A 26,296-nucleotide genomic window follows, 5' to 3' on the forward strand; every position below is an offset into this window, starting at 1 on the left:
CTGCCGTCAACCGGTTGTTTAGGTTCTAATCGCTCGTAAGCATAGACGACTGCGTTGATGCCATCAGCATGCTGTATATTGGTGTACAGTGAACAGACATCCAGGGTCACTAGTAGGGAATCATCTGGAATGACTAAGTCGAGAATTTCAATCAAAAAATGGGTGGTGTCCTTAACATAGGAAGGATATAAGGGAGGGATATCCCTGATGAATCTGTCGACATAACTCCAGATGTTTTCACTAACGGTTCCAGTTCCAGAGACAATTGGTCTTCCCGGATTGTTTTCTTTAGGAATCTTTGGAAGAAGATAAAAACGTCCTGGACTTCAATGTAAAGGAATTAGAGCTTTTGCGATCTTGTCCTCATATATATATATACACACTGCGTCAACAAAAAATTGATTGTCCTCCAACCTCCTTTGTTTCCGGAACCTATTTTGTAGCTCCCCTAGCACCCTCTCGTTCTCCACCCAAGCCTGCAATCTCTCCTTTATTATCTGCGTCAACACCTTGTAAACCACAGATGTCATGTCACTGTTATGGGACGGTAGTTACTTAAGTCAGCTTTCCTTTGTATATCATGTTCATTCTACTTAATCGCCATTCATCGGAGAATTTCCCATCCACTATGATTTTATTCACTACGTGTATTAATGCTTGCTTGGATTTTAGTCCCAGCTTCTTTATTAACATAATCGGAATACCATCTGGTTCTGTCGACGTGCTACTAAAACCTTCTTCTCTGACCTTTCCCACTCTTTTTGCTCAAATGAAGCAACTGCAGTAAGCGGTCTATCCTCATTCGTTAAATTATGTGCCTCATTTCTGTCTTTAAATATTTCTGTCATCTTTGTTCTTATGTGTTTCATTGCTTCAACCCCTTCTAAACGAATACCCTGATCTATAACAATACACCTTTGCTCTAGCCTAGTCTTATTACTCATTGCACTTAGATGTTTCCAGACTTTTTTAGCTGCTTTTTTATACTTTTTATTTACTTTTTACATTCATTGAGCACCCTTCTAATTTTCTCATTAATCAAATAGCATGCTTCCCTTCTACACTTTATGAAGGTATCCCATTTTCTGTCTACTTCAACTTCTGGTTCCCCCCTTTTCTTGAAATATCTGTTTCCTGGACGCTTCCTGACGTTTCTCTATCGACCTCTTGACCTCCTCATCCCACCAACTCTTGGGTTTGCGTCGTTTCCATTTGGGCTTTACTCAAACTTTACCTAGCTCTAGCTGAAGTAATCGAGTTAATTTGGTATAAGTCAATTCTGTTTAATTATCCTCAAAAATTTACTTTCTCAATTTGGCTGCTGCTTCTAATTGCATTTCTGAGTAAAAAATTTCCCTCTGATTGTTCATCTCGCTTCAGTCCTACATTGTGTTACGTTTCGCCTACGACGCGCGGTATAGCCGGCGCGGATGCAACGGACGCCGGGGCTTCGTTCAAAGTGGCGGTCATTTTGGGCCCGTTCAGTGCTGCCGTAACGCCTCCCGCCAAGCGCGCCCAGGCAGGTTTCAATGCCACGTGTCGTCGTGTGTGCGTGTGTGTGTGTGTGCATGTTGGTGCCCACGCTTGTCAAAGCGCGGCAGCCGGGGAGAGGAGCTCCCCAACTGGGAGGCGAGGAGGTCTGACCGGCGCCGGCCCGGCGGACGCGTCACTTCACGTCTCAACATGTCCGTGCGTCGCCGTCTCGTGCGACTCATCCCAAGCCGTTCCTTCTTGCCCTCGACTCCGAGGATATAAAAGCCGGTGCCCCGGACGCCAAAGAGACACTTCGATTTCTTCCTTCGAGTAACGTGGTCGCCCTTACCGGCTGTTCTTTTGCGATGCCAGAATAAACAAGCTGTTCTGTTGCCAGTCGACTCATCCTTTGCCGGGACCTTCGGATGTTTCCAGCTGTGCCCCAGGCCGCCAGGCCAACGCTACCCTTGGGGCTTGCAACCCATTTGCAACAACTCGTTGCCAGCGGTGGGATCGCGACAACGGAGGCCAGCAGCGAAGATATGCGGTCAACTGTATGCTGAGCAGCTCAACGACCATCCGGGAGCAGTGCAACGAGCCCTGTGTGATGACTGGTTGCCTGCAGCGGAACGACTGCGCTGAATTCTTGGCTGCGAGGTTTGGTGAGTGCGGGACTTTCTTCTTCTGAGTTTTGCCAGGCTTTTGTTAGTGTCAGAAACAGAGCTGGTAATTGTGTTGTCGTTGCTGCCGGGTTAGTTTGCGGCAAGACAATAGTAGGCAGTAGAGAAAGAAGCATTCGGAGCAGCCATGGATTTGAAGTCGTTGCGCAAACCGAAATTGCTGGAGCTTGCAAGAGAGTTGGGTCTGGATGTCTCAGACAAACTCAGAAAACCAGAACTGCTAAGGGCTATTCTTGAGTTGGAGGCTGAGGATGACGAGCTGTCGGAATGCCTTGAGACCATTGAGGAGAGGGAGCAAAAAGAGAAAGACGAGCGCGAACGTAAAGAACAAAAAGATAAAGAGAAAGAAGAGCGCGCTTTGGAAATGAAGCGTCTCGAGGTAGAGATGGAACGCGCTCGTAATGGAAGTCAGGCACACGGTGCAGGAGAGCGGGTATCGTTCAAAATGACGGACCTGATGCGGCCGTTTAAGCTTGGAGAGGACATTGGTTTGTTCCTGGTTAACTTTGAGCGAACGTGCGAGAAGCAGGGGTTCTCTCGGGAAACGTGGCCACAGCGCTTGCTCACTTTGTTACCCGGCGAGGCGGCCGACGTAGTCGCTCGCTTGAAGAGAGAGGAGGCAGAGGATTTCGACCAAGTGAAATCGATTCTGCTAAAAAAGTACAGGCTGTCAGCGGAGGCGTTCCGTCGGAAGTTTCGGGAAAATGAAAAAGGCAGAAGCGAGTCATATACAGAGTTTGCCTACAGGCTTATGTCAAACATGCAGGAGTGGCTCAAAGAAGAGAAAGCGTTTGGTGACCACGAGAAAATTCTGCAGTGTTTCGGGCTGGAACAGTTTTATAGTCGGTTACCTGAGAACGTGCGGTACTGGGTCCTGGATAGGCCAGACGTTAGTACGGTGGCTAAAGCCGCCGAGCTAGCCGAGGAGTTTGTGACGCGTCGGGCTCGCGGAGCTAAGGACGGTCAAAAGGGTGAATTTGGCTCCAAGTCTGAGAGGCCGAAGTTCACACCCATGAAAGCAAGGGGGGACACACGTAGTGCGGATGCGAGTGAAAGCAGTCCGACCGAACGTAAGGAGACGGCGGCAGCCGAAGCCGAACTGTTGCATTTGGGTTGCAAGCCCCAAGGGTAGCGTTGGCCTGGCGGCCTGGGGCAAAGCTGGAAACATCCGAAGGTCCCGGCAAAGGATGAGTCGACTGGCAACAGAACAACTTGTTTATTCTGGCATCGCAAAAGAGCAGCCGGTCAGGGCGACCACGTTACTCGAAGGAAGGAATCGAAGGCTCTCTTTGGCGTCCGGGGCAGCCCCCTTTATACCCACGGAGTCGAGGGCAAGAGGGAACGGCTTGGGAAGAGTCATCCGATACGGCGACGCTTGAACATGTTCAGGCGTGACGGGCGCGTCCGCCAGGCCGGCGCCGGTCAGACCTCCTCGCCTCCCAGTTGGAGAGCTCCTCTCCCCGGCTGCCGCGCTTTGACAAGCGTGGGCAAAACATGCACACACACAAACACGCACGCACGACGACACGTGGCACTGAAACCTGCCTGGACGCGCTTGGCGGGAGGCGTTGCGGCAGCGATGAACGAAGCCGCGGCATCCGGTGCATCCGCGCCGGCTATACCGCGCGCTGTAGGCGAGACGTAACAGACCGCCCCGCCGGGAGAAGGAGATCCCGATGGTCAGGGGACTGCATCCGCTGTCCAGAGGGATGTCGCTCGATGATGCTCGTAAACGAAACCGGTCGTCCCTCGACGTTGCTTGAGCGCAGCGCACAGAGAAGGCCTCGTTCTCGGGTTCAGGATCACATAGGACACTGTAAAGTCACTTCGGGAGAGTTGCCATTTTTGTGCTCGTTCCCAGCAAGCGTTAGAACTACGCCGAAACGCAACCGCTCAGTCAGCAAGCACGAGACAACCCTCACTAAGCTCTGCCAGGCTCTTTCCCCTTTTATACTACTGCCTAGTTCCTTACAGTAGTCAAGCAGCACTCAGAACGCGTCCACAAATTGGAAAATTGCACTAGAAAGCACATAATCACTTTGAAACACTAAACAAAAGCAATATGTTAAAAATCCTGCCTCAGGAAGAAAACATCAGTAACCAACAACTTTGAGGCGGATTCCTACGTTAGGGGCTTCGACTTAAGCCATCGGCGTTACCGTTGAGACTCCCCTTTTTGTAACGCACCTCAAAGGAATATTGTTGCAAAGCGAGGCTCCAGCGCAGGAGGCGGCCATTTTTGGGAGAGATGTTCTGCAGCCATTGGAGAGGGCAGTGATCCGTCTCAATGATAAACCTCGAGCCGGCTAGGTAGCATGACAATTTCTGAACGGCCCACACGAGACACGCACACTCTTTCTCGGTGGCGCTGTACGCCTGCTCACGACAGGTCAGCTTACGACTAGCATACAGGACGGGGTGTTCCACTTCTCCATTGTCCCTGTGGCACAGTACAACGCCCATGCCTCGCTCACTAGCATCGCACTGAACAACGAACCCTTTGGTATAGTCTGGCGATCGTAGCACAGGCTGGCTTGTTAGGGCGCTCTTTAGGGCGCTAAAAGCTCTCTCCTTTGTCTCGCTCCAGACGACTGTTTGGGGCTCTGTTTTTCTTAGAGCATCCGTCAGGGGAGCCGCGATATCGGAGTACCTGGGGATGTACCTCTGATAGTAGCCGGCGACACCCAAGAACGACCGAATATCGGTCTTCGTGCGCGGTTGCGGGAAGTCTCGCACAGCGGCCACCTTTATTTCAGAGGGGCGGCGACGACCCTGTCCAATCACGTGACCGAGGTAGACAACCTCGGCCTGTGCTAATTGGCACTTGGGAGCCTTGATTGTCAAGCCCGCTTCGCGCAGGCGGGTTAGCACTGCCCGCAAGTGTGCCATATGCTCAGACCAGGATGCAGAGAATATCGCTACGTCGTCTAAATACGGTAAAGCGAATTCTTCCTGTCCCCGCAACACTTTGTCCATGAGGCTTGAAAAGCAGTATGGCGCGTTCTTCAAACCAAAACTCAAAACTTTAGGACGGAATGTTCCCATTGGTGAAATGAACGCCGCATACCTACTAGCCTCCTCTGTAAGTGGAACCTGCCAATAACCCCTGACAAGATCTAGGGTGGAAATAAACTGAGCGCTACTAACTTTCTCAAGGCGCTCCTCGATGTTAGGGATCGGATAAATTTGATCCTTAGTGATAGAATTAAGCCTGCGGTAGTCGACGCAAGGACGAGGTTCCTTGCCCGGTACCTCAACTAAAATCAAAGGGGAGGTATAATCACTCTCACCCGCCTCAATAACACCGAGCTGTAGCATTTTCTTTACCTCAGCCTCCATAATATCGCGCTGGCGGGGTGACACCCGGTACGCCTTGGATCGTACTGGCTCTGGCGAGGTAAGTTCTATATCATGAGTAAGGACAGAAGTCCTACCAGGCCTCTCAGAGAACTGACCTTGAAACTCTTGTAAGAGTTGGTGTAGTTCGGTTCTCTGCTCAGCTGACAGCGGTGCTTTAATGATTAAGTCACTAATGACCTGATCAGTGTCTTCCCTGTTCGTCACTGAGCCTAGTCCCGGAAGCTCGACCGGAAGCTCTTCTAACTTTCCCGTGTCGTGCATTTCATCTCCAGTACCTGGTGCCTTCAACGCTACAGGCTCAATTTTATCCAGTTCTGACGTGCTCGGAATATCAGCTTGCTGCGCCTCCGACCCTTTCTCATTGTTCGACAACGTCGGCCCCGCAACTACCGCCTTTGCAGCGAGCTCCCGAACTCTCGGTCTGGTTAAGGCCTGAACGCTAGCCTCACCAAACAAAAGCCCCTTCTCGCGCAGGAGGTGATCGGACCTGTTCGAAAAAAGATACGGGTACTGGGGGGGCAGCCTAGATGACACTACGGCCTCCGTCTCAAGTGCTCCGAAAGGTCCTTCAATAAGCACTTTTGCTACGGGCAGACACACGCTGTGAGCTTCCACGGCTTGCTTGATCCATGCGCACTCGCCCGTGAACATATCGGGTTCTACGTAAGAGGGGTGAACTACATCCATTGTAGCTGCGGAATCACGAAGCACTCGGCACTCTTTCCCGTTCACGAGGAAGTCTCGCATGTAAGGCTCGAGAAGCTTCATGTTCTCGTCAGTGCTACATAATGACAAACACACGACTTCTCTTTTTGTTTCTGGACACTGCGCCGAAAAGTGACCCGGCTTCTGGCACGTATAACACACGCGCGCTTGCCTCGCCTCGAACCGCTTTCTGCGTTCGGCTTCGGCTGCCGCCGTCTCCTTACGTTCGGTCGGACTGCTTTCACTCGCATCCGCACTACGCGTGTCCCCCCTTGCTCTCATGGGTGTGAACTTCGGCCTCTCAGACTTGGAGCCAAATTCACCCTTTTGACCGTCCTTAGCTCCGCGAGCCCGACGCGTCACAAACTCCTCGGCTAGCTCGGCGGCTTTAGCCACTGTACTAACGTCTGGCCTATCCAAGACCCAGTACCGCACGTTCTCAGGTAACCGACTATAAAACTGTTCCAGCCCGAAACACTGCAGAATTTTCTCGTGGTCACCAAACGCTTTCTCTTCTTTGAGCCACTCCTGCATGTTTGACATAAGCCTGTAGGCAAACTCTGTATATGACTCATTTCTGCCTTTTTCATTTTCCCGAAACTTCCGACGGAACGCCTCCGCTGACAGCCTGTACTTTTTTAGCAGACTTGATTTCACTTGGTCGAAATCCTCTGCCTCCTCTCTCTTCAAGCGAGCGACTACGTCGGCCGCCTCGGCGGGTAACAAAGTGAGCAAGCGCTGTGGCCACGTTTCCCGAGAGAACCCCTGCTTCTCGCACGTTCGCTCAAAGTTAACCAGGAACAAACCAATGTCCTCTCCAAGCTTAAACGGCCGCATCAGGTCAGTCATTTTGAACGATACCCGTTCTCCTGCACCGTGTGCCTGACTTCCATTACGAGCGCGTTCCATCTCTACCTCGAGACGCTTCATTTCCAAAGCGTGTTGACGGTCGCGCTCTTCTTTCTCTTTTTGTTCTTTACGTTCTCGCTCCTCTTTCTCTTTTTGTTCTTTACGTTCGCGCTCGTCTTTCTCTTTTTGTTCTTTACGTTCGCGCTCGTCTTTCTCTTTTTGTTCTTTACGTTCGCGCTCCTCTTTCTCTTTTTGTTCCCTCTCCTCAATGGTCTCAAGGCATTCCGACAGCTCGTCATCCTCAGCCTCCAACTCAAGAATCGCCCTTAGCAGTTCTGGTTTTCTGAGTTTGTCTGAGACATCAAGACCCAACTCTCTTGCAAGCTCCAGCAATTTCGGTTTGCGCAACGACTTCAAATCCATGGCTGCTCCGAATGCTGCTTTCTCTACTGCCTACTATTGTCTTGCCGCAAACTAACCCGGCAGCAACGACAACCACAATTACCAGCTCTGTTTCTGACACTAACAAAAGCCTGGCAAAACTCAGAAGAAGAAAGTCCCGCACTCACCAAACCTCGCAGCCACGAATTCAGCGCAGTCGTTCCGCTGCAGGCAACCAGTCATCACACAGGGCTCGTTGCACTGCTCCCGGATGGTCGTTGTGCTGCTCAGCATACAGTTGACCGCATATCTTCGCTGCTGGCCTCCGTTGTCGGGATCTCACCGCTGGCAACCAGTTGTTGCATTTGGGTTGCAAGCCCCAAGGGTAGCGTTGGCCTGGCGGCCTGGGGCAAAGCTGGAAACATCCGAAGGTCCCGGCAAAGGATGAGTCGACTGGCAACAGAACAACTTGTTTATTCTGGCATCGCAAAAGAGCAGCCGGTCAGGGCGACCACGTTACTCGAAGGAAGGAATCGAAGGCTCTCTTTGGCGTCCGGGGCAGCCCCCTTTATACCCACGGAGTCGAGGGCAAGAGGGAACGGCTTGGGAAGAGTCATCCGATACGGCGACGCTTGAACATGTTCAGGCGTGACGGGCGCGTCCGCCAGGCCGGCGCCGGTCAGACCTCCTCGCCTCCCAGTTGGAGAGCTCCTCTCCCCGGCTGCCGCGCTTTGACAAGCGTGGGCAAAACATGCACACACACAAACACGCACGCACGACGACACGTGGCACTGAAACCTGCCTGGACGCGCTTGGCGGGAGGCGTTGCGGCAGCGATGAACGAAGCCGCGGCATCCGGTGCATCCGCGCCGGCTATACCGCGCGCTGTAGGCGAGACGTAACAGAACGCAGAAAGCGGTTCGAGAGGAGGCAAGCGCGCGTGTGTTATACGTGCCAGAAGCCGGGTCACTTTTCGGCGCAGTGTCCAGAAACAAAAAGAGAAGTCGTGTGTTTGTCATTATGTAGCACTGACGAGAACATGAAGCTTCTCAAACCTTACATGCGAGACTTCCTCGTGAACGGGAAAGAGTGCCGAGTGCTTCGTGATTCCGCAGCTACAATGGATGTAGTTCACCCCTCTTACGTAGAACCCGATATGTTCACGGGCGAGTGCGCATGGATCAAGCAAGCCGTGGAAGCTCATAGCGTGTGTCTGCCCGTAGCAAAAGTGCTTATTGAAGGACCTTTCGGAGCACTTGAGACGGAGGCCGTAGTGTCATCTATGCTGCCCCCCCCCCCCCGTAGATAGATAGATAGAACTTTTATTCATGTCAATTGCCAGACAACATAAATCAGGCCTACCAAAGCCTCAAAGGGCTTGAGTGGCAGCGCCTGGCAGACAGCGAACATTGGCAAAACAAAGGAAAATAGAGACGTTGCAATGAACTTTGCAAAAAAGAAAAAGGTCACCAAAACATAGTGAAACAAATATATAACTATTACAACATCAAGAGAGATTACAGTAATTTGAAATTAATACAATAAATAGATGAAATAACTACGGGGCAGGAAGCAGCGCGGAGACATACCGCAAAGTTTTTTTTCAGGGTGTATTTAGTTTTCATGCGGAGTACAGTAGGTGGCAAGCTATTGAAACAGGCAGGTACATAGTAACGGCGTGTGCGCTTTCCGTACCGGGTTGAGGAGCGAGGAATGCAATAACGGTATTTTGGTCTTAAATCCCGAGCAGGAACATATGGAACGGTGAACTGACTGTACCAGAAGTGTTTTAGCACAATAGTTTCTGTTAATAAAGAGTTAAAACTTGGAAGCTTTAGTCTTCTAAAAATATCAATGTCATTACCAATGGACAGGTCGTAAGCAATATTCTTTAGAAGCAAACGCAAAAGCGAATTCACCCTGTGTTGCCAGCGAACCGTGCAATGACCATAAACAGTAATTCCGTACCTAAGTACACTATAGGCTAGAGCATGTGCAACACATTTACGGACAGAAAAAGGCATAAAATATCTGATGTTATACAGGACACACGATACAGCACGAAGCCTTTGGCAAACAAAAGAAAGGTGCGAGTTCCAAGAGAGATCGCTGTCGAAGATCAGGCCAAGATATTTGACCGAATGCGCATATTTTACTGGTACACAGTTGCAATTAAAACAAGAGGAAGTATGCAAATAAACAGGGTCAGTCAATTCAACTTGTTTTAATGGGTTATGAAAACAGATCAGTTTTGTTTTAGAAGTATTAACATTAATAAGATTAAACTTAAACCAGTCCATGACTTTAATAGCTGCTATCTGCAGTGCTGTAACAGCATCAGTGTATTTCTTTGCACATGCAACAATAACAGTGTCATCAGCATACTGAAACAGCAAAGGTGGCACACTGGTAGCAAGGTCGTTAACGTATAGATTGAATAATAAAGGACTCAATATAGAACCCTGCAGGACTCCAGAGGTAATTGCCGTGAAATCGCTATGGAATCTTGAAATCGACACATATTGGCGCCTATCTTGTTAAAATTTAGTAAGCAGTTCTAAAAACGAACCTCGAAATCCCAGCGCAGAAAGTTTATCAAGCAAAAGAACGTGGCAGATGCTATCAAAAGCCTTGCTTACGTCCAGAAAAAGAGAACATGCGACTTGATTCTTATCAAAAGCTGAATTTAGCACGTCAGAGAATTCTTCAAGAAGAACCGTTGTTCCTTTTCCTGCTATAAAGCCGTACTGACAAGGTGATAGAACACTGTGCGTATTCAAAAAATTCGTCATGGTGAGTAATAGATGCTTCTCAAAAATTTGGCCAATGCATGGTAGAATAGAGATAGGTCGGTAATTACTCATAATGTTTCTGGAGCCACCCTTGTACAAAGGTATAACTTTAGCAGTTTTCATTGAAGCAGGTATTATACCAGTAGAAATGATAGTGTTAAGGATAACTAGTAGAACACCTTTAATCACTTCAAAGTTTCTGCACAATTCAGAAATCGTGAGGCCGTCATGACCAGGAGATTTGCTACGTTTAAGACTGAAAAGTGTACACCTTAAATCACTTTCAGTAAAATCAGGAAGGAAAGCAGATTCCATCACACTGAGAGGCATAGGACAGTCGGTAGGAGGGGTTCGAGATGCACCAGAGACCAGAGAAAAAAAATTGTTGAAGTCATTCGCAATGCTCTGTCCATCTTTATGAAAATGCGAGATGAAATATGTATCATTGTAGATAGCAGCGCTCCCTCCTTTCAGACTATTCACCAATGACCATGTTTTCTTGCTGTTAAAACGTGCGTCATTAAACTGAGACCTAAAGTGGTTGCGCTTGGCCAGACGGATCATGGCATTGACACGGTTTCGTTCACGTTTAAACTGCAGTCGTAGCTGAGAACAGTTTGGGGCACGTCTTGATCGAGCCCAGAGCAGATCCTTCTCTTTAATGGCTTCCAGTATTGCGGAAGACATCCACTTATTGTCTAAATTTCGTTGTTTAACTGTCACCATGCGGGAAGATTCTGCTTTGTGTGAACGAAAAACATCGACGAACCTGTCATATAAGTCCGCAGGGGACACACTGTGTATAAAAGAATCCCAATCATGCTTGGCTATTCTTTCATCAAGACGCTTATAATCAAGTACTGTTACCTTTTGCTGGCTGTGCGTAGATGCAGGATGGCTGGAACTATCTGTTAACGAGCAGCAAATGAAATAGTGGTCTGCAAGCTTGACCTCAACCACAGCAGACCGCACCGACAGGTTTTGAGTACCCGTACCTATTTTCGAACAGGTCCGATCACCTCCTGCGCGAGAAGGGGCTTTTGTTTGGTTAGGCTAGCGTTCAGGCCTTAACCAGATCGAGAGTTCGGGAGCTCGCTGCAAAGGCGGTAGTTGCGGGGCCGACGTTGTAGAACAATGAGAAAGGGTCGGAGGCGCAGCAAGCTGATATTCAGAGCACGTCCGAACTGAATAAAATTGAGCCTGTAGCGTTGAAGGCACCAGGTACTGGAGAGGAAATGCCCGACACGGCAAAGTTAGAAGAGCTTCCGGTCGAGCTTCCGGGACTAGGCTCAGTGACGAACAGGGAAGACACTGATCAGGTCATTAGTGACTTAATAATTAAAGCACCGCTGTCGGCTGAGCAGAAAACCGAGCTACACCAACTCTTAAAAGAGTTTCAAGGTCAGTTCTCTGAGAGGCCTGGTAGGACTTCTGTCCTTACTCATGATATAGAACTTACCTCCCCAGAGCCAGTACGATCCAAGGCGTACCGGGTGTCACCCCGCCAGCGCGATATTATGGAGGCTGAGGTAAAGAAAATGCTACAGCTCGGTGTTATTGAGGCGGGTGAGAGTGATTATACCTCCCCTTTGATTTTAGTTGAGGTACCGGGCAAGGAACCTCGTCCTTGCGTCGACTACCGCAGGCTTAATTCCCTCACTAAGGATCAAATTTATCTGATCCCTAACATCGAGGAGCGCCTTGAGAAAGTTAGTAGCGCTCAGTTTATTTCCACCCTAGATCTTGTCAGGGGTTATTGGCAGGTTCCACTTACAGAAGAGGCTAGTAGGTATGCGGCGTTCATTTCACCAATGGGAACATTCCGTCCTAAAGTTTTGAGTTTTGGTTTGAAGAACGCGCCATACTGCTTTTCAAGCCTCATGGACAAAGTGTTGCGGGGACAGGAAGAATTCGCTTTACCGTATTTAGACGACGTAGCGATATTCTCCGCATCCTGGTCTGAGCATATGGCACACTTGCGGGCAGTGCTAACCCGCCTGCGCGAAGCGGGCTTGACAGTCAAGGCTCCCAAGTGCCAATTAGCACAGGCCGAGGTTGTCTACCTCGGTCATGTGATTGGACAGGGTCGTCGCCGCCCCTCTGAAATAAAGGTGGCCGCTGTGCGAGACTTCCCGCAACCGCGCACGAAGACCGATATTCGGTCGTTCTTAGGTGTCGCCGGCTACTATCAGAGGTACATCCCCAGGTACTCCGATATCGCGGCTCCCCTGACGGATGCTCTAAGAAAAACAGAGCCCCAAACAGTCGTCTGGAGCGAGACAAAGGAAAGAGCTTTTAGCGCCCTAAAGAGCGCCCTAACAAGCCAACCTGTGCTACGATCGCCAGACTACACAAAAGGGTTCGTTGTTCAGTGCGATGCTAGTGAGCGAGGCATGGGCGTTGTACTGTGCCAACGGGAAAATGGAGAAGTGGAACACCCCGTCCTTTATGCTAGTCGTAAGCTGACCTGTCGTGAGCAGGCGTACAGCGCCACCGAGAAAGAGTGTGCGTGTCTCGTGTGGGCCGTTCAGAAATTGTCATGCTACCTAGCCGGCTCGAGGTTTATCATTGAGACGGATCACTGCCCTCTCCAATGGCTGCAGACCATCTCTCCCAAAAATGGCCGCCTCCTGCGCTGGAGCCTCGCTTTGCAACAATATTCCTTTGAGGTGCGTTACAAAAAGGGGAGTCTCAACGGTAACGCCGATGGCTTAAGTCGAAGCCCCTAACGTAGGAATCCGCCTCAAAGTTGTTTGTTACTGATGTTTTCTTCCTGAGGCAGGATTTTTAACATATTGCTTTTGTTTAGTGTTTCAAAGTGATTATGTGCTTTCTAGTGCAATTTTCTAATTTGTGGACGCGTTCTGAGTGCTGCTTGACTACTGTAAGGAACTAGGCAGTAGTATAAAAGGGGAAAGAGCCTGGCATAGCTTAGTGAGGGTTGTCTCGTGCTTGCTGACTGAGCGGTTGCGTTTCGGCGTAGTTCTAACGCTTGCTGGGAACGAGCACAAATATGGCAACTCTCCCGAAGTCACTTTGCAGTGCCCTGTGTGAACCTGAACCTGAGAACGAGGCCTTCTCTGTGCGCTGCGCTCATGCAACGCCGTGGGACGACCGATTTCGATTACGAGCATCATCGAGCGACATCCCTCTGGACAGCGGATGCAGTCCCCTGACCATCGGGATCTCCTTCTCCCGGCGGGGCGGTCTGTTACGTTTTGCCTACGACGCGCGGTACAGCCGGCGCGGATGCAACGGACGCCGGGGCTTCATTCAAAGTGGCGGTCATTTTGGGCCCGTTCAGTGCTGCCGTAACGCCTCCCGCCAAGCGCGTCCAGGCAGGTTTCAATGCCACGTGTCGTCGTGTGTGCGTGTGTGTGTGTGCATGTTGGTGCCCACGCTTGTCAAAGCGCGGCAGCCGGGGAGAGGAGCTCCCCAACTGGGAGGCGAGGAGGTCTGACCGGCGCCGGCCCGGCGGACGCGTCACTTCACGTCTCAACATGTCCGTGCGTCGCCGTCTCGTACGACTCATCCCAAGCCGTTCCTTCTTGCCATCGACTCCGAGGGTATAAAAGCCGCTGCCCCGGACGCCAAAGAGAGACTTCGATTTCTTCCTTCGAGTAACGTGGCCGCCCTGACCGGCTGCTCTTTTGCGATGCCAGAATAAACAAGTTGTTCTGTTGCCAGTCGACTCATCCTTTGCCGGGACCTTCGGATGTTTCCAGCTGTGCCCCAGGCCGCCAGGCCAACGCTACCCTTGGGGCTTGCAACCCATTTGCAACAATTGGTTTCTCTTCTGAAACTCAACTTGATATGCTTGTGGTCACTACCTACACTTCCGGAACCATGTTTATCTATGCTCATTACCCCTAATCTGTTATACATCCTCTGTGATATTAGTGCATAATCTATCGTCGAGTGCAGACTCCCTGCCTCCCATGTTTTGAGCCCTTCACACTAGAGATGGGCAAGAAGGCTCAATTCAATTAGCCGCTCGGAACGGCTCAGCTCACTGAAATGAACCGGCTGATTTTAACGGCTCACTGGCACACTTATATCTGTAAGGGTGATTGGGTCCCTCAGGAACGAGTGAGCCGTGGTTCTATCCTTCCCACTCCCTCTCTCCTCAAATGCGGCGCAGCGACCTTTCTTTTTCTTTTCTTTCCGCATGCTACCGACTCACACGTCTGGACCGGCTCCTTCAAGCACGTCTCTAGCTCTTTTTTTTTCTCACCCTCGCTACCGCCTCAACCGTCTGTCCTGGCTCCCTCGCTCACTCTAACACCCTCTCTACCGCGACGCGGCGTGCGGCGAGGACTTCCCCGAACAGCGCAGGGACTATCCCCTTTTGTCTTTTGAACCGCTATTTCCATTTTTTTCTCACCCTCGCTACCGTCTCATCCGTCTGGCCTGGCTCCCTCGCTCACTCTAACACCCTCTCCACCGCGACGCGGCGTGCGGCAAGCACTTCCCCGAACAGCGCAGGGACTATCCCCTTTTGTCTTTTGAATCGCTCTTTCCTTTTTTTCTCACCCTCGCTACCGTCTCAACCGTCTGGCCTGGCTCCCTCGCTCACTCTAACACCCTCTCCACCGCGACGCGGCGTGCGGCGAGCACTTCCCCGAACAGCGCAGGGACTATCCCCTTTTGTCTTTTCAACCGCTCTTTCCTTTTTTTCTCACCCTCGCTACCACCTCATTCGTCTGGCCTGGCTCCCTCGCTCACTCTAACACCCTCTCCAGCGCGACGCGGCGTGCGGCGAGCACTTCCCTGAACAGAGCAGGGACTATCCCCTTTTGTCTTTTGAACCGCTATTTCCTTTTTTTTCTCACCCTCGCTACCGTCTCATCCGTCTGGCCTGGCTCCCTCGCTCACTCTAACACCCTCTCCACCGCGACGCGGCGTGCGGCAAGCACTTCCCCGAACAGCGCAGGGACTATCCCCTTTTGTCTTTTGAACCGCTATTTCCTTTTTTTTTCTCACCCTCGCTACCGTCTCATCCGTCTGGCCTGGCTCCCTCGCTCACTCTAACACCCTCTCCACCGCGACGCGGCGTGCGGCGAGCACTTCCCCGAACAGCGCAGGGACTATCCCCTTTTGTCTTTTGAATCGCTCTTTCCTTTTTTTCTCACCCTCGCTACCGCCTCAACCGTCTGGCCTGGCTCCCTCGCTCACTCTAACACCCTCTCCACCGCGACGCGGCGTGCGGCGAGCACTTCCCCGAACAGCGCAGGGACTATCCCCTTTTGTCTTTTCAACCGCTCTTTCCTTTTTTTCTCACCCTCGCTACCACCTCATCCGTCTGGCCTGGCTCCCTCGCTCACTCTAACACCCTCTCCAGCGCGACGCGGCGTGCGGCGAGCACTTCCCTGAACAGCGCAGGGACTATCCCCTTTTGTCTTTTGAACCGCTATTTCCTTTTTTTTTCTCACCCTCGCTACCGTCTCATCCGTCTGGCCTGGCTCCCTCGCTCACTCTAACACCCTCTCCACCGCGACGCGGCGTGCGGCGAGCACTTCCCCGAACAGCGCAGGGACTATCCCCTTTTGTCTTTTGAATCGCTCTTTCCTTTTTTTCTCACCCTCGCTACCGCCTCAACCGTCTGGCCTGGCTCCCTCGCTCACTCTAACACCCTCTCCACCGCGACGCAGCGTGCGGCGAGCACTTCCCCGAACAGCGCAGGGACTATCCCCTTTTGTCTTTTCAACCGCTCTTTCCTTTTTTTCTCACCCTCGCTACCACCTCATCCGCCTGGCCTGGCTCCCTCGCTCACTCTAACACCCTCTCCAGCGCGACGCGGCGTGCGGCGAGCACTTCCCTGAACAGCGCAGGGACTATCCCCTTTTGTCTTTTGAACCGCTCTTTCGGAAGAACGAGTGGTTCGCACTTTGCCAGAAGACCCGGCCCTGACTGAACGGGTCGGCACGGCTCACTGAACGAGAGAGAACCGGCTCTCCAAAAAAAACGACTCTCTGAGAGCCGCTTTTTTGCAGAGCCGGCTCTCTAGTTCAGTGAGCCGTGCTGAACCGTTGAGTCAGAGCCGGGTCTTCTGGCAAATCGCGTATTGCTGGGCGAGTTGGCTGAGAGCCGGTTCTTTTGGACAGCCGGTTCTCTCGTTCAGTGAGCCGGGCCCAACTGTTCAGTCAATAGCCGGGTCTTCTGGCAAAGTACGTACTGCTGGGCGAGTTGGCTGAGGGCCGGTTCTTTTGGAGAGCCGGTTCTCTCGTTCAGTGAGCATGCCGACCCGTTCAGTGAGAGCCGTTCTTTTGGAGTGCCGGTTCTCTCGTTCAGTGAGCCGTGCCGAACCATTCAGTCAGAGCCTCTGACTGAAAGGTGTGGCACGGCTCACTGAACGAGAGAGAACCGGCTCTCAACAACTTGCCCAGAAATACTCACTTTGCCAGAAGAGTCGAAGCCGAGGGACTGGTTTCGACTCTTGCGAGGAAGGGCGGCAATGCTGTTTCTTTCTCACACTGCTAATAGATGGTGCGCAAATCGCACCCGGCAGAACAACCGGCTCCGACGAAACGGTTCGGCACGGCTTACTACGGTTCACTGAACGGGCTGTCCAAAGAACCGGCTCTCCAAAAGAGCCGCCGCTCGGTTTTACTGAGCCACGGCTCGCTCGCTGTTTCAAAAGAGCGGCTCAAAAGATCCGGCTCGCTCCTGAGCGGCCCATCTCTACTTCACACTTCTCGGTACTGTTGCATAGAACTAAATCATGCCTGTCACACATATCCTGCAGCATGCTTCCTGTCGAATCTCTGTACCCATCCAGGTCTTCTATATGTGCGTTCATGTCAGCTATTAAAATTATCTCGCCCTTTATTCCTAGCTCATCAATGTCGCTTGCATTGCATCCATCATCATTTTTCTGTTTTCCTTTTTGGCATTAGCTCCTGTCCACAGGTATACAAAGCCAAGGAGTGTTTACTCCCCTGCTACTTTTCCCTTTAGCCATAAATGTTTCTCGCATCCCAGTTTAACCCTTTGAAAATTCATACATTTATGAATGAATGCCCCAATTCCACCCCCCTTTCTGCTGCCCTCTGTTCTATTGCAATATTCCCATGCGCAGTCAGGGTTACAGGGTGGTTGCTCCATGGCTCTAAGACGAGTTTCCACTAAATCATATACTATTAATTCCTCCTGCCTTAACTGTTCTTCTATTTCCTCCCATTTCAGTCAATTCCTGCCACCTTGAATGTTAATGAAGCCTATATCTGAAATAACTTGGCCCTGGCGCTTGTGTCTCTTTCTTCTCCTATGGTTCCATCGTGCCTTTGATCGTGGTTCTTTCTTCTCTACACTGGTTTCCTCGGAGCTTGGAGACCCCCCAAAAAGCTGTTGTTTGGCGACTTATCCTACTACCCACCCTCTTGCCAGTTGCACCACCGTAGTGAATGCCATCCTGTGCAAAAGGGTGGGGCCTGACCTAGTACACTTCCCCATTAACTTCCATTGCCGCGTATCCTAGTCGTCGACTCATAAACTAATTACACGGTTAGCCTCAACAACCCTCCTTTCCGTTTCACTAGCCTGCCTCTCGACCTCTGGGATTGTGCATATGGTCACATGCATACTCTCAGAGGCCTCTCTAAGCCTACGCATCCCCACTTCTAAATGCTTCTCGAGATTCTGGCTCCTCCCCTTCAGCACATCGTTGAGACCAGCATGGATAACAACAAGGTGTTCGCCATCCATGTTGCCCCCTACCACCTCCTGGGCTCTGGCCATTGCATCTACCATGCACTTCCCTGACTGGGCCGCCACCTGCAGCCGCCTGTCCGCCTTCACTGTCGTCAAAACGGCTCCCTCATCCCTTGCTACGTTCGAGAGTAAACTACGAAAGACCGCCACCTGCCGATTGTGAGAAGAACCAAGAATACCGTTATGTGCATGCCGAAAAAACGTAGTGTACAAAATTGAGATATCCTGTGGACTATGCTACATCGGAGAAAAGGGGAAATGCGTGAATGAACACTTAGGAGAACATTAACGCTCCTTGGCACTACCCCCCAAAAGCAATTTTTCCTTACATTGGTTTGAGTGCAAATGCACCCCAGCTTTCAGTGCGACAATTGTGTACAGGCATAGAGACCAGCGCACGCGGGAAATAGTTTAAGCGTTCCTGATTCATGAAAAGCAGGAAAAGTGCGTGAGCAAGCCATCTCTGGCGCTCACTCGCAAGGAAATTGATTATCTTAGCGGCTAGTGACTAGTGCAGGCTTTACCTCTTTCCTTCTGTTTGTTGACGTACTCAATCAACGATGCAATGCCACGCGTTTATTGCGCTTTGGTTCTCATATTTATCGTGCCGTCACAGGAATAAAATCGTCAGTCGTAAGTCAGCGCCTGTGTTTCTCCGCTCCTTTAGTCCTCTCTTTTTTTGCACTGTATCTTTTCCTGGGAAATGTACCGACCAGCCCAGACAAATACCCTTGTGCATACAATGTGATACGACAAATCTGCGTTAGCAGCAATAGTTTACGCATAGATTCTATATTTTCGCTTTTACGATGACCTCTTTTCTTTGCATCTTCGAATCTGATTTCGCCGTCGATTTTTCGCCCAGCTGGTGGTGAGTCGCTTTTGGCGACTGCTCGATTGTGGGGGATGTCGGTGGTTGGTGAGCGCCTTTTGGAGGATGTGGTTGGCTGGTGGGAGGGTGGAGGCTTCATTTCGGCGTCGCTATGTTGTTCCCGTGAGGCGAGGAATTCTGGTGAGTGCATGCTGCTGGAGGTGGTCATCATCATCATCATCATCATCAGGCTGACTACACCCACTGCAGGGCAAAGGCCTCTCCATGTCTCTGCAATTAACCCTGTCCTTTGCCAGCTGCGTCCACCCTATATCTGCAAACTGCCATCCGCCCACCTAGCCTTCTAACCTACGCTCGCCTTCTCTTGGAATCCACTCCGTTAGCCTTAAGGACCAGCGGTTATCTCGCCTTCGTAGTACATGCCCTGCCTAAGCCATTTCTTCCTCGATTTCGACTAGGATGTCATTAACACGCGTTTGTTCCCTCACCCACTCTGCCTGCTTCCGGTCTCTTAACGTTACACCTAACCTTTCCACGGCTCGCTGTGCTGTCCTTAACTTAAGCTGAAACCTTTTCGTTAGCCTACACGTTTCTGCCCCGTAGGTGAGTACCGGCTAGATACAGCTGTTGTACCCTTTTTTGGCGGTATTTGTGGGTCTTCTCGAGGGTTGAGGTGGTTGCAGCTTTTCGTAAGGCGACGGGGAGCATGCCATCTGCCGCACCCGTCAGAGCGGCTAGGCCAGATGACACCCGGATATTGAAGCGGAACATACGGCGCGCATAAGGTAGGAATGAAGTTACAGAGATGCCTGCGAGAGACGAAAGGACGGGCGTGCGCCGTCAGGTGGCGCATATCCCTGTTTTGCCATGCTTTCGCACGTCGCGCATCATTCAGATTTAGGCAGTAGATTTAGACGCTTTTTATCACCGCGATGCTCAGGGAGTCACAGGATTGGAGTTCTTTCACGCCTGTCGCCACTTCGTAGCACCAAATGCGCAGAAGTTAATGAAGTAGCGCTTGCAAGCGAGGCGCAATGAGGAACAGAGATGCCGAGAAGATACCTTAGTGACATCGTTGAGTAAAGCGCTACCCACGCTTAAGTACCGCTTTGTCACTATTTTGGGTTTTGAATGTCTAGTACGATATTGAAAGCACATTTTTTTCGCCGTTAAACGCGGGAACGCGCGGTACAGAGGTACAAATTCTCCGCATGGGAATGGTAGCATGCGTGACAAAACAGTTTCACGAAACAGACACTTCTCTGACGTAACGTTTCTTCACACACCTTCTGTGAAATTAATGCTCACCTAGATAGCCCAAAGTAGAGGCTAACGAAAGGATTGATCTTAAATTGAGGCAGACGCATCGAGCTATGGAAAAGAAAACTATGCGTATAACGCTAATAGACAGGAAGCATGCATTGTGGGTCAGGGAACCAACGCGGGTTAAAGACATCCTAGTCGAAATCAGGAGGAAGAAATGAGCCTGGGCAGGGCGTGTAATGCGAAGGCAGGACAACCGATGGTGGTAGAAGTGGCTGTGAAACACCTTCTAAGGGGAGTACATAAACTCGCTCAACCACTATATTCTCTCGGCGTGAACGACTGAGCTAAATAGCACCCTTCTACACGCCGCAAAAAAGCCGAAATCACACCTGAATGTTGGCGAATGCTTTCCGGCGACTTTTGCATGCTCGCACATCGCATGGGAATGCGATCAAGCACCGGTAAACACAATCATTGAAAAGCCGAGTGCAGCGCATTCGGAGCAGACGCTGGCTAGCAAGGGCGAAAATGATCAGCAAAAACTGGTCGCACGTGCCGAGCGGGCAGCAGAAGCAAGAGGCACCCTTCACTGAGGGCACGCTCGCAGTATGAGAAGAGGAACCCAAGAAGGGCCTCAAGCTGAAATAACAAAGAATAAATACAGTTTTCTCTCTCTCTCTCTCTCGCATGCTGGCGACCTCCTGCGTCGCGTGCTACGGCGTAATTATGTTAACGAGACGGCTATTGGTTAGACTTTGAAGGCATTACGCAGCTACCATGGCCGCGGCCAATCAGCAGCGTCCATAGAGTTAGTAAATATGATCTAGAGGAAAAGCCAGCGCCACCGTTAATGAGAGTTTCTTAAAAGGCACTGCATCCACCGTAGGAATGGCAGGAAGACAGCGCATCGTACTTTGCTTGTACATTGCAATAAATGAGCAGAAAAGCAGACAGGCATGAACGAGCACCCGATCGTCCCATGGCGAGAGGCGGCTCTCTCTTCCTGTCACCAAATGTAGCTAACCGTGGAAAATAATTTTATTGCCTATAGCAGGCACGCTTTTCAGAGCAAATATTATTATCAAACATTATTAGCGCTTAAAATAGTACACTACAGTCAGCTATAGCGGGTTCGCGCCAATATCTGGGCATAAGGTATAGTTCATGCCATGGGGAACTTGCCCGAGCCCACGCTTTGCTATGAGAAACTAGTTTTCACGCACTAAGCACCGACTCTTGCCATATCCAGGCGCTGCGCTTCGAGAGTTTGCCAAGAAAAACACGAAGAAAAACATGAAAGATGTCCTACCCTTAAATGACGTCCGTGTTCATGCTGACAAGTGCAACTAGCGGGTATATGCGCGAATTCGTGAAGTGGAAGACGTTCTTTCAACTTCCTTCCGAAGGAAGGGAGCTTCTGAGAAAGATCTATAGCTTTCCTTTGTAGCTGTATGGCTGCGCTCGGGCGGATTTGAATGAGTAAATACTCCCTTATTACAAAACTGCTCCACCTTGGGGGCTTCCCCTAAGCATCTGACCAACACTGTTACCAGTTCGAGTTATTGATCATTCGCTCTCGCCCTACCATAGTTTTGCCGTCCCAGTTAGGTCAGTGGGTAGAACGACTGCTCCGGCGAAGCGCTGGTCCCGGGTTCGAACCCCTGACCAAGAAGAATTTTTCATTAACTCCGAAATTTCTGAAAAATATCTACAGCTTTCCTTTGTAGCCGTATGGCTGCGCTTGGGTGGATGCCAATAAGTAATTACTCCCTTATTACAAATATATTCCACCTCGGGGGATTCCCCTAAACATTTACCAATCTCCGGCGAGTACTGTTAACATAAGGTGCGCTTGTCGCATTACTTCGCACTTTTAAAAGATAACTATCTCCCAGAGTGCTACCAGAAATGCTGCGTGAACACAGCAGCAGACTTCTGAGTTCTCAATTCACACACAAAAAAAACTTTCTCCACTTTTTTCGCATTTCAGTGCACAGGCAGCACAGGCTTCTACTGAACAAAGCGTGCGTATAGAAGAACTTTTTGTTGGGCTAGATGGTGCATGTTGTAACCAAAGAACTGTAGCGCAACAAAGACGAACACAAGAAAGGGGCACACAGGACTAGCGCTAGTCCTGTGTGCCCCTTTCTGGACAACTACACCACATACCACAAACCGCACAAAACATTATTGACAACTACAGTGGTGAAAATGAAATTCAACAATAAACAAATTAAATGCGTAGCAAAGTCAACGAGCCACCGGAAGTTAATCCGAAACCCGGCATGCCTCGGGCGTCCATGGTGGATGAAGAGCATAGCGGCCAGCTTACCTCCATTGAATCGAGAGAAACTTTATGAGCAGCGTTGCTCCAGAGCGCCAACTTTCTGGAGTTGGGTGCAAATTAAGAACGCAGTGGCTTTTTCCCGTCAAAGCACCCACTCCCAGACAATGGCGCTGGCCAATGCTTATGACCCTGGTGGTGTGACAAAGCAGGGAGTGGTATATAGATGGAACGGGACAATCCCTTCCCTCTACGGTCGGGGATGCACCCCTATCTTCGTTGTGACGCTTCTCCCTGCATTGTTACGATAGCAGGGTCGGTGAGAATCGCCTGACGTCATTGGCTGGAAGACGGTTCTTTGACGGGAAAAACTCACTGGGTTTTTGAGTTGTATCCGATTACAGCGTGCTAAAAAAGCGACGAGAGCAGAACGAAAGGCGCGAAGACGTGAAATTCAAATTTTTACTACAGATAACTTGGCATCTACAAACCACATTTGAAAAATTTTTGCTGGTTGATATTCGTGAAGCAGCGTCCGTTAACATCCGAGGAGTACCGCTCCTTTATTCAGAGCCGCTTTCAGATACCCTCGAGGGCTGACTAGATTCCAAGCGAAGGAAATCGCACCAGGGGACGGCGGAAAGTTAGGCGGGTAGGCTGATGATTATAATGATGATGAATAAAGCTTGTTTATTCTGCCGGAAGCAGAACGGTAGTAGGTGACAATTTCATCTCGCGAAGAGCCTGAAAAGCAGGAATTATGAAACTATTCCTGAAATACACGAATTGTACCCCAAAATTGTTTTAAAAAAAAAAACCGGACGTGCAGTCCACTAAATATTAAGCGCGAAAAAATCATGAACACCTGTGAATTTTCATTGTTGGCATCTTGGCTCGTCTATGAGCTTAACGTTTTCGCACTAAACAGTGCTATATATTATTTCCCCGATAAAGCTAGCCCTCCCCATTTCAGCGGTGCTCACGTACAGCTCGTTCCAGTGTGAAAGGGACTATTCATTTCGCACACAGGAACAAAATCCCTCCTTATTCTACACTGTAGCTGAAAATGGCTCATTGGGCATTGCAGCAGAGGGACGACCTATTTAGAACAAAATGAAGAGTGTGGTTTTCGTTCAACGTAAAGGGTAATCTTCGGGTAAATGTGGACAACACGTTTCCTTTTCCGTTGGAGCTGCTTGTAGTTAAAAAGGAAATCCCTAAGATGGTGGCAAATAAAGTAAAATAAAAACAAATAATTTTCTTCCAAAACGAAAATGCAATCGGCGACGCGCAAGCAGGCTAGCGACAGCTCTCAAACTGACCAGCATAACCCGAGGTGTGAGGAACAGTTCTCAAGGGGTTGACATGAGCACTGAGTTCGTGGAATTGTATCCATTCCCCTTGATTGTCTTCGTTCACTCAGGGGAGTCCAGCCAATGCTCAAAAATTTGTCGAGGTCACAGCCATTCTAATAACACATAAATATGAAAGCTTCTCTAACGTCTTTCTTTCTCGACTCCATAAAGCCGCAAAACGGCCCAACAAACATTTGTAGCAGTGTTGGTCATTGGCTTCCGCAATCAAAACTGAGAATAACCTCGGCAAAATGGCCACCGCAAACCCATTGCATAAAATACAGGTCATGTTCCGCTACTTTCCTTCAAAGCACACGTGCACCGCAGAGGTATGTTTTAAGAACCCTTGGCTATACGTTGAGCGGTAAAGGTATCTCGTACAAGTACTATACAGGTACTAACCTTGCAACAGTGCTCAGTTTACCTTTATCACATTTGCTAAATTTTGAAATCCAGATAGTACTGGCCACTTTGAGCTACGTTTTACGCATTTTCTAAATTTATTTTGCTTCTACACTACTGTGTTGCTGAAAAATCTCCCGTAAAATGGAAGGAGACGAAATATTTTTATTTTTAATGAAACCCAACATTTCTCACTAACTCATAAGGGCAGTCCGGTACGCAAAATACACTCGGCTAAAATATTGCTTATTTGCACCCTTCTGCATTCCGTCGCTGGTCACCGCTTATGAAGTGAAAGACAAATTAAAATTACAATTTTCTCCTTGGAATATCACATAGCAAAACCTCAGGTGAAGAATAGTGACGTGCGCTTTTAAAACACGCAAAATGGGGAGGTTCGACATGTCCAAAAGCATTCAGCTTGGCGTGATAGTTGGCGCGTCGGAAGTGACACTTGAGTGCAAACACTCCAAGACTGAAAAAGCGCCGGCGACCAACAAAATTATAGCGCTGGACATGCAGGGTGCTGCCACTCACTGACCTCGTAAATGGCGGCCACGATGCGATGCCGGTGCGTTCGCGCGATGAACAGCACTTGCAGGTTGCTGGCGGCGATCATAGAGGCGGGGAAGACAAGCGCGAGGCAGACGTAGCTGAGCGCGTAGCCCAGTCCGACGGGTGAGCCCGAGGGCCGTCCTGCGTCACCTTCGGCGCACGCCGCGACGCACACGCACCGAGCTGCACCGTACGCGTACGGGCACACTCCCAGCAGTGGAGGCATCGCCGCCGCTGCGGCCACGAACCACGCGGCGCCTAGGAAGGTGCACGTCCGCCGCGTGTTCACCAGGCGCGAGTAGTGCAGGGGACTGGCCACCGCCGCGTACCGGTCGCAGCTGAGGCCGCACAGGGTCCACACCGCGACCGCGGGTACGACGGCCCACAGGGCTCCTTGAACGTAGCACGCTCCGGAGGCGTCGACCACGTCCGGCGAAGCGGCGACCGCCCCGAAAGCCGCGTTGGATGCGAGCACGAGGAGGCAGAAGACGCTGTCCACAAACGCCAAGTGCAGCAGGAGCAAGCTGTTGGCCGTGCGAAATTGGCGCTGCCACAAGAGCACCAAAAGAATGTACGCGTTCAACACGAGGCCCACTGTGGCCGCAAGGCTGGTGCAGAGCAGGTGTGCGGGCCATGGTCCGCCAGCAGCCGCCGCGGCCACACTGTCCGCGGTCGTCGTGGCGTCGAGCCAGTCCTCGACGTAGTTGGCGACGGTAACGTTGGGGCCACCGCCGGCCGCGCTCCTCATGCCGGCCGCTGTCCACCGACTAAGAGGAGCTCCGCGCCGACCCGAAGTAGCAGCAGCCGTTAAGCGCGGCGCGCGCTCCGCCGGCGACCGACGGAGGTAGCGGCGGCTGCGCGCGAAAGCTGCCTCGAGGAGGAGGAGCGCTGCTCGGCTGGCCCCGTTCTGCAGGCGCGAAAGCGTCTACGGCCGCCGGCGCTGCTCCGCAGCGTCGACTCTCCGGAGCGCCGTACAGAGGCGTGGCACGCGCGCGAACTTTGCCTGTGCTCCGCAGCATGGGTGGCCCTGTCGGTTGGGCCCGCTTTTTTTCTTGCGTTCGCTCCCGGCGTTACGGCCGGGTTGTGCTGCGGCGGCCGTCGGAAGCCCTCTCGCGCCTTTCCTGTCAGTGGTATCGGCGGTGGCTTGGCCCGATTCGCGCGTTCCCGCCAAAGCGGCCGCGGCTAGATTTGCTTCCGTGCTTGCCTGAGCGCGTTTCGAGAATGCCTCGCCTCTCGCTCCCGTGGCTTAACGATGTCTCAATATCTACGCGTCGGCGCTGTTGTCACTGATTGTGCGATAGACAACGGAAACACCGACATGCCCGTTCTCGCGCTGGGCACAAGGGACCACAAAGAGCGCTCAGCGTGGTGCTGATGTTGTGCAAGCATCGAATGACACGTGCATGGTTCTGAAGAGTGTGCCTGACCTTCGTCACTGGTTTCCGGCTGTCGACATCGCTGCAGTCTGGAGCTGCATTCAGAGAGGCATGCATTTGACGGTTGGGTGAGCTTAAATAGAACCTTGTGTGTACTTACCGAAACAATCCAGCCTTGTTCGTATGTCATGTGGGGTGTAGAGAACTGACTCAGGGGTGGATTTTTCATGTTGTGGTAATAAAATACAAGTGCACTTTTTAGCATCATAGCTTGAA

At 50.9% G+C, this 26,296-nt stretch overlaps 1 protein-coding gene across 2 annotated transcripts in view; it reads right to left on the reverse strand.

Moving 5' to 3' along the window:
- Positions 1-25,735, reverse strand: part of LOC144122213 (uncharacterized) — a 565,435-nt gene extending 539,700 nt beyond the window's left edge. For both annotated transcript variants that reach the window (XM_077655798.1, XM_077655797.1), the window contains exon 1: positions 24,631-25,735. In XM_077655798.1, coding sequence (XP_077511924.1) covers positions 24,631-25,392 — 762 coding nt within the window. In that variant the 5' untranslated portion in view covers positions 25,393-25,735. The remainder of the gene's footprint in view (positions 1-24,630) is intronic.
- Positions 25,736-26,296: the final 561 nt, after the last annotated feature.

Source organism: Amblyomma americanum, chromosome 2 (genome assembly GCF_052857255.1).
Source record: "Amblyomma americanum isolate KBUSLIRL-KWMA chromosome 2, ASM5285725v1, whole genome shotgun sequence".
Classification (NCBI taxonomy): Eukaryota; Metazoa; Arthropoda; class Arachnida; order Ixodida; family Ixodidae; genus Amblyomma; species Amblyomma americanum.